The sequence below is a fragment of the Lactuca sativa genome, chromosome 4, assembly GCF_002870075.4.
Source record: "Lactuca sativa cultivar Salinas chromosome 4, Lsat_Salinas_v11, whole genome shotgun sequence".
NCBI lineage: Eukaryota > Viridiplantae > Streptophyta > Magnoliopsida > Asterales > Asteraceae > Lactuca > Lactuca sativa.
The window spans coordinates 263,244,374-263,253,626 of NC_056626.2; the positions used below are offsets into that span (position 1 = coordinate 263,244,374).

At 31.2% G+C, this 9,253-nt stretch overlaps 1 protein-coding gene and 1 pseudogene across 1 annotated transcript; both read left to right on the plus strand.

The window, feature by feature from the left end:
- The first annotated feature begins 564 nt into the window (after positions 1–564).
- LOC111904455 (UDP-glycosyltransferase 85C2) lies at positions 565–2,266 on the plus strand. Its single transcript, XM_023900221.3, has 2 exons — positions 565–1,155; positions 1,244–2,266. Exons 1-2 carry the CDS (start codon positions 657–659, stop codon positions 2,191–2,193), a joined length of 1,449 nt encoding a protein of 482 aa, XP_023755989.1. The 5' UTR covers positions 565–656; the 3' UTR covers positions 2,194–2,266.
- Positions 2,267–5,182: 2,916 nt separating this feature from the next.
- LOC111904463 (20 kDa chaperonin, chloroplastic-like) lies at positions 5,183–8,353 on the plus strand (annotated as a pseudogene).
- Positions 8,354–9,253: the final 900 nt, after the last annotated feature.

Here is a 9,253-nt window from a genome sequence, read left to right on the forward strand (position 1 = left end):
TTGAAATTCAGTAGTCATCGATCTCTTTAATAGAAAAATAAAAAGGTTTATAATTTTTAAATATATGTTATAAATTGGTTTTTATAAAAAAAAATTATTAAATTTAGTAAAGTTCAATGCATTATAGGATAAAAATGATAGAGTTATATGGTATGTAAAATGATTATGTTGTAATTCATTGAATTTCATATGTGTAGTAAAGATAAGAATTTTATGAAGTTCCTCTAAAATAAAATCAATATAGGGTATATACAACATGTTTTAGTTTTTCGAGATTCATATGTACGTTGTATAATTTTTTATTGATCCATGTCAAGCGCTTCCACTCAATCTTTATTTTTCAATCCATCGTGCATCAATATTATACGTATTGTCTAAATATCTATGTGGCAACTTTGACGCATATTTTGGACCGTTCATTTCGTTATCAAACATGAAATATTTTGTCAAATTTAAAACAAATGTACCGATACAAACAAGCCATAATCAAACAAAGGTACAGCTACTTAAATCTTACACCTAAATATAAAGACATGAGCCACACTCAGTTTGAATTAATTAATTATAATGTTTATCTTCTTGTACTATTGTTAGCCGGCTATTAAGAAGCCCATATATATATACACCACAATTCCTTTGAAAACAGACACAGCAGAATGGATACAGTGGCCACAACTGAGAAGAGGCCTCATGTCATCTTTATTCCATTACCTTCACAAAGCCACGTAAAGGCCATGCTCAAACTAGCGCAACTTCTTCACCACAAGGGACTCCAAATTACCTTCGTTAATACAGAGATCATCCACAAGCGGTTGGTCAGCTCTGGTGGTGCCCACACCCTCGATGGCTCAGATGGTTTCCGATTTGCAACAATTCCTGATAGCATTCCACGGAGTTCTGAAGAGGAACCTGCAATAGACGTGCTCCTTCATCATATTGAAACCAGCTTCTTAGCTCCTTTCCTTGAACTTGCAACGAAACTTCCAACTCCACCAACTCTTATCATCTCTGATGGCTTCATATCGGCTTTCACCATTGATGCAGCACAAAAGCTCGGGATCCCTATCATGCTCTACTGGACGGTTGCCGCTTGTGGCTTCATGGGTTTGTACCAGACAAAATCTCTCATCGAAAAAGGATTTGTACCGCTTAAAGGTTTGCTTTTTAATTACGTGTGTTTTACATATAATTCTTTCTCTTTATATATACAAAATAAAATAACTGCGGTCATTCTTGTATACAGATGAAAGTTACTTGACAAACGGGTATTTAGAAACCATTATAGATTGGATTCCAGGAATGAAAGGAATCCAGTTAAAGCATTTTCCCAGCCACATAAGGACAACAAACCCTCACGACAAAATTCTTACGTTCTGTACTGACGCTACACAAAAGGCCCACAGTGTTGAATACAATATTATTCACACATTTGACACGTTGGAGACTAGTATTGTTGATGCTCTTTCATCCATGATTCCTCCCATTTACACAGTGGGACCTATACAGTTAGTTCTTAATCGGATTCCGGCAGAGGAAAAACAAAACACGATGTCGAATTTCAATGGATACAGCTTATGGAAAGAAGAACCAGAGTGTTTACAATGGCTCGCATCCAAGGAACCAAAGTCTGTGATTTATGTGAACTTTGGAAGTTCAACAATAATGTCCTTAGAAGATCTTACAGAATTCGGTTGGGGACTTGCAAATAGTAACCAATATTTCCTTTGGATAATTAGATCTGGTGTGGTTGTCGGAGAATCCTCAGTTTTGCCTCCTGAATTTGAGGAGTATATTAAAGAGAAGGGCTTCATAGCAACCTGGTGCCCACAAGAAAAAGTCCTGGAGCACCCTTCCATCGGAGGGTTCTTGACTCACGGTGGTTGGGGTTCCACCATTGAGAGCTTGTCGGCTGGGGTACCAATGATTTGTTGGCCTTATGGGTGGGACCAAATGACTAATTGTAGGTATATATGTAAGGAATGGGAGGTTGGACTAGAGATGGTAAAGGACGTTAAAAGGGAGGAAGTCAGTAAGCTCGTACATGAGTTGATGCTCGGAGAAAAAGGCCACCGTATGAGGAAGAAGGCCATGAAGTGGAAGGAAAAGGCTTATGCTGCGACGGCTCCTAGTGGTTCATCTTCCTTGAATGTGCACAAACTTGTCGAGGAAATAGTTATGCTGTCAAGGAACTAAAAGTTTCTTCTGCACTGCACTTATGTATACAATAATACAAATCATTATATATGTTAAATAATTAATTTAATCATCCACTAAAATTTGATTCAAAATATAATATATTTGGTTGAAAATACTATTTGAATCATACAAAACATAATATTTTGATGAAAATTTTAAAAGATTTGAAAATATTATATGATTTGATTTTAGAATACAAAATATAATATTTGATTGAAAATATTATGGTATTTGTATATATGTCGTACAAGATAGTATTTGCATGAAAAGATTGTTAAATTTAAAAATTTATTCTAACAAATGAAGATTTTTTTTGTCACATTTCATATTCTCATTCATTTTGACAAATGTCGTTTTGTAGTTATTTTGAATTAATTTTTTTCCACGTGTTATTTTATTAGTTTTTGTATTTTGTTAATTTTCACATAATATTTTAAAATAACAATTACAATAAATCAACTCTAATAAATGAAGATTTTTTGTCACATGTTACATTTTCATTCACTTTGTCAAATGTCATTTTCTAGTTATTTGAATTATTTTTTTAGATGCCATTTTATGAGTTTTTCTATTTTGTTAAATTCCATATAATATTTTTAATGTAATAATTACAACAAATCACTCTAATAAATGAAGATTTTTTTGCCACATATCACACATACTAATTCAATTTGTCAAATATGATGTTATGATTATTTTTAATTTTTTTTTCACATGTCATCTAACGGGTTTTCCTATTTTGTTAAATTCCAAATAATATTTTAATATAATAGTTAAAATAAATAAAGTAATAAATTGATATTAACTTTATTAATGGCTTTACCTTCTAATTTCAAAACACTCTCAAATTAAAGTTTATTAGTTTATTTTGTTTATTTATTTAAATTTAAAAGATAAAAAAACATTTCAATTTTAATAATTCATTATTTTTCTTCTTTTCTTATAAATCCAAAGCTTCAAATATTCAGACTTTCGTATTTAACTTTTTTTTTATAAATTAACTCATGTAATACATGAGTTTCACGACCAATATAATATATTTGACTATAAAATATAAAAGTATATATTTGAATGAAAACCATTTTGATAAAATATGATATATTGAAATATTTGACTCAAACCACAATTAACAGTTGACTATCTTCCATATTTGAAGTGTATGTTAACAAGGAGAAATCTAACTTATTACATTAATAAAATTTCAATTAATAATGGTAAATGAATTTATTTATAATTAAAAGTCATTCAAATTACTTGAAACTTTTATGCAAAATCCTTAAAATTCCATGCCGAATATATAGAGAATATTGAACATTTTATGAAAAATATCATCACTTTATGCAACAACTAGGTGAATGCCCGCGCGTTGCGCATAAGCATCTATATACCTGAAATCTTCACAAATATATGTTTTTTTTTAATATAGCAATAATGTCGTTGTTAAATTTGATATAATAATTTATATGCTAAGTTGATATAGTATATTGATTATTTTGAATTATATGATAATATATACATATATTAAAGCTGCATAATCTCAATCTTTTGAATGACCTCTATCCACGGGTTACTCATGAATAAAAGTAAATATAATATATGGTTTAATATTATTTATAGTTGTTGTTATTGTTAATTCATTTTTAAAATTTATTTGCTTAATGTTTTAATTTCTATCAGTGTAATTATTTAAAATATTACACAATTTTTTTTTATTTTAAAGGTAACAATATAATCATTTATATAGAGTTATTTTTAGCTATTGTTATTGTATGTTATTTTAAGCAATTTATTTCAAAACTTTTAACGATTATAAAAATATCTTTAGGAAATATTTTAGTGAATTGATATTACAATTTAGTTTTGCATTTGGTACTACAATTTATCACTTTTTACTATTCACAAAATATTCTTTGAGTTTTTTTTAAGTGGAACTGAAATTTATATTGAAGTTGACCCTGTAATGTTATATTTAAAGTAACAATTTAAGTATTTTGTCCATCCAGTTCAAAAGTTGTAACTTTAAACTGATAATGGTTTACATACAACAACATATTAAATCTAATAAATTAAGTATAATATGTTAAATGTTAAAGACATAACTTTATAAATAGAAGTAAAAATATTATTTTAATATCGAAATTCAGTTTATTTTTATTACACTTTAGGTTTGATACTTATTTATCCTTATTAACCAATTTATAATCATTATTAGAAAGACATTACACTTTATCATTTCTAACTATTTACAAAATATTCTTTGGGTTGTTTACGTTGAACTAAATTTTATATTTAAGTTGATTATGTAACATTCTATTTAAATTAACAGTTTAAGTATTTTATACAAATTGATTAAAAGTTGTAGCTTTAAAATGATAATGGTTTACATACAACATATTAGACCTAATAAATTAAATATAATATGTTAAAAGTTTAAAAAAACTTTATAAGTGGAAGAAAATATATTTTTTTAATATTGAAATTTAGTTTATATATGATTACACTTTAGGTTTGATATTTATTTAACCTTATTAACCAACTTATAATAATTATTAAAAATAAATTGAAAAGTCATGGGAGTTTCAAATGAATGTGGTGAAAGGAAAAAATACATGGGAGTTTCAAATGAATGTGGTTCAAGAAAAAATGCAAGTTTTATAAATATATAATGAAGTATTGATATTTGGAAGTGCTGATAACATTTTTCCTATAAAAACCTCTAATATGATCATTTTCGTTGCATGATCTCCTCACTCACATATACTTTTTATTAATTCCAAGACCGTTATGAACAGTAGCCGGATCGGGTACTGTTCATCGATCCATCCTCGATCGTTATATCAGACACTGTTGTTTTTCCACCGATGTCTACTCAGATGTGCCTCTCCACCGATCTATCAACAGTTGTTACCAATTATATCTAAAGCTTTCCTGATGAAGGATGTGCCACCGACTCCTTCCACTTTCCCCTTCTTGCGTCGGTGGTCCGATGGAGAAGAAAACCATGAGTCTTGCAAGAAAGGTGGCGGACCGGCTAATTTTTTTCCTCGACGGCCACCGTCCCCATCTTCATCTTCGGCCGACTCAACCGCAGGTAAGTGATTTTCTTTTTGTTTTTGCCTGATATCTTGCTTATTATTGACGTATTGAATGCAATAAGAATTCAGTTGGGAAACCATTCATCTTCAATTTCGTGTTTCATTTTCAATTTCATAAAGATTTTGTTTAAATATTACCAGTTTAAATTTTTTAGACATACGCTTCTCTGCTTCCAACTGAGCTGGATGGTCGGCCAATCGCCTTCGTATAGATGACCTTTTGGGGGGAAATTTTTGCCAAGAAGGAAAGATGATAGAGTTAAAGGGAAAAGGAGGCGACTATCTAACCCGGGAAAACTAAGCAAGAGATACTTTTTCCTTCATAAAATCGATTTGCATTTATGTATTTTCTGTGTAATTTTTTTGAAAAATCATAGTTTACACTTTTGTTTTGGGTAAAAAAAGAACATTGAATTCTTTTGAAGAAGATGATCTAAACGCATTGATGAAGAAGCCTCAGATAACCATGTTCAACCCTTAGTCTGGTCATCAAATCTACTACTACCATCAATGGCGGACGCAGACTGTTTTAGTAGGGGTGTCCCTCGTACTTCAAGCGGGTGCACCTAATAGAAAAAACCAAAAAAAAAAAAATTACACTACGTGCCGGAAATTGAGCAGTGGCCTGGGACCCCAAAGGCCCTACATAGGTCCGCCACTGACTACCATTGCTCCCAAGGTTGAATCTTTAACCAATTTAAATTATGTAAGATAGTTGTGTATAGGTTATCTGGTTGTTTGGTTTGTTTAATCTTTTTACTGCCTCATCCCAAACACACCATTTTCAGTTCCAGGTTGTTTTTGGTTTCCAAATGGACAGAAGTCTATTTCCATCAGAATCCTTCAAATTTCATGTTTCATGGATTTCATCATGGGTAGGGAGTGTAAAATGAATTCATTTTCATCCTTATATTTCATGCTATCCAAACACATGACAGATTATGATTCTTCATATTACAATTATTTTGACAGATTCAACTCTTTCCAAAAAAAACGATTCTAATATATGTTCTCTTTCATTTCATCCTGCAATACACTTCATTGAATTCATTAGGTGACAAAGTGCTGGTAATAATCAAGGATGCTGAGAAGAAAAGTGCGGGTGGTATATTACTCCCATCCACCGCATAAACAAAGCCGCAAGGTGGTGAGGTTGTTGCAGTTGGAGAAGGCAGGATAATTAGGAAAAACAAGGTGTAAATTGTTGTCCAGGTAATTAACTATGTTGTTAATGCTAAAATAACTTAAGATTTAAATGTATGTAGCGGATTATTTCAGTGTGATAATTTTAGATGACTATTTCTATAATTATTTTAAAGACTGGTGCCCAGTTGTATACTCCAAGTATGCAGGGACTGAAGTTGAGTTTAATGGGTCAAACCATCTCATACTGAAGGAAGATGATATTGTTGGTATTCTTGAAACAGAAGATGTTATGGATTTGAAACCTCTTAATTTGATCTTCTACTTTGAATAAAATGGCGAGGAAGCCGAGGAAACGACAGGTGGCGGCTTATTGCTTACACAAGCAGACAAAGAAAAACCCTATATTGGTACTATGAGTGACACCTGTCACATTTACTCAAATCTTAGAAATTAATTTTTTTTGTCTAATGATGCTTAATGTGAGCTTTATTTCAGTAGGACCTGGTCCTTTAGATGAAGAAGGAAACAATGTTCTTTACTCAAAATATACAGTCATTGACTTTAAAGGAAACACACCCTTGAATCTGATTATTCCACTTGCTTTAGCTAGAGCATTAATCTGGTTGGATTTTATTATAATTTTTCATTCCCTACAAATTTTGGAAAACATTTTTGTGATAGAGTTCACTATGATCCCTCTGTTACATTTTTTACATGATTGATGGTTTACTATTAATAATACGGATGAATCCCAAGACATAACAAATAAAAAGTACAATACATAATACGATAATCGACTAGCAACATACTCTATTGTGGTTACTAATTCTGGCAATGTACTTTAGTTTCAAACCAAAGCAATAACTTCCAACCCCTGCAACGCGAAGGGAACGCTCCTAGTTCTTATTATTACACAAACCAGTCAAATTCCATTGATCTCTAAAATCAAAAGAATCTTCCTTACCCAACAATACATCTCCAATTTCTCTAAACCCAAATTACCCAATCCTAAATCCTTCATAAAATCAATAGCCAAAACCCACTCAAAATACGAAACCTACACCAGAAGTTACTCCCACCAACAAAATCGAAGTCTAAAAAACCCTATTCGAGTAAGGAAGAAGAAATATTACTTGCAAAAGCATGGTTACACATATCAGAAGATAGCATCAAGGGCACAATACAATGTGACTACGAAGTTTTGGCAACGTATCAACACATATTATTAAAGTTCCAGCACGATGGGCACTATAAGAGCTCACACAAATATTCAAAGCCAAAACACATTGGCATTACATGAACCCACTAGTTCTTGCATACAATCAAATTTATTTAGTGTTCAAAAGCCAACACCCAAGCGGATGGTCCGATGAAGACTTAAAAAAAAAAGGAGTTTTTGAGCAATATAGTGCAAGATATTCTATAGATTTCAATCATAATCACATTTGGAATTTGGTCAAAAATGAACCCAATCGGAAAGTCGTAAGCACTACGCCCAAAGAATCTAGATCTCCATCTATTACACATAGCTTTTATCAACTTGGATGATAACGAGGATGCAATGCAACTCGTCTAATTGGTACGAAGGCAGTGGAAAAAGTTGTAAAAGATAAAGCAAAGTCCACCTCGTCATTAACTAGTCGACTTAATGAAATACATGAAAATCATGTGCATGATAATAAAAAAAAAACTATGAATGTTAGAAGAAATCTTTAGGTTTAAAAAAATGATTTAAAACAAGAAAAGATTAAAGTTAAAGAAAAAAAATTCAAGCAGGGATGTCAATGTTCTTTTTGGACCAAAATATCATGTCAGATGAGGGACGAGATATTTGGAGGAGCTGTTGTATCGAGATCAAAATAAAATACAATACGTTATAGTTTGTGTATCTTTTTAGGTATTTCAATTTTAGTTGATGTCCTTTGGTTATTGTATTTCTTTGCTTTTTTAATGAGTGTATTTTTCGGTTTTTTATTATTTTTTTGATTTTTATTAATGTATTTTAGCTATTAAATAAATAAATGTTTTTTTTATTATGCTCCATCGAACTTGTAGAGTTTAATGTTATGTGGGATAAAATTGAATAGAATTGTATGGAATAGTGATCGATGATATGACGCTCCATTAAAATCTAATGCATTATGGATGTCCTAAGTCCCCATTTCAAACAATATATGATGCTTTTCTGAACATTCTTATCAATTTATCTTGTACCAAAACCAAGTTTTAACAAAACGTATTTGGATATATGAACTTATTGGCATGAAAATACAATAAGCTAATAACTTCTTTTATATATTTATTAAATTTTGAGATATATATATATATATATATATATATATATATATATATATATATATATATATATATATATATATATTGCGATCCAACTCGCCGAATTTTCCTACAACTCGTTGAGTTCTTCTGCTTTTCAATAGACTCGGGGCAACTCCAACCCAACTCACCGAGTTCACTCATGAACTCGTCGAGTTCTTCGATCTGTTAACCCACTTAATGCGTTAACCCTTTTTTCTTGAATACCAGAGGCTCCAAACCTCATATTCCCATCCATAGGGATGTCTAGTAGGATAAAGTTTCCAAATTTACTCCCAAGGATCATCCACAAGGCTACAAACTCAAACCCTAAGTCCCTTAAGGAAGGTCTTGACCCATTAAGCCTTTAAACTCTCAATTCAACATCCCAAAACATAGATCTGATGTCTAAGGGTGGACAAATCACGTAAAGTTTCTAACTTTACGTCCATGCATGTTTGAAACGCTCTCTAAGGTCCATTTTAGGCTTCATAATGAACATA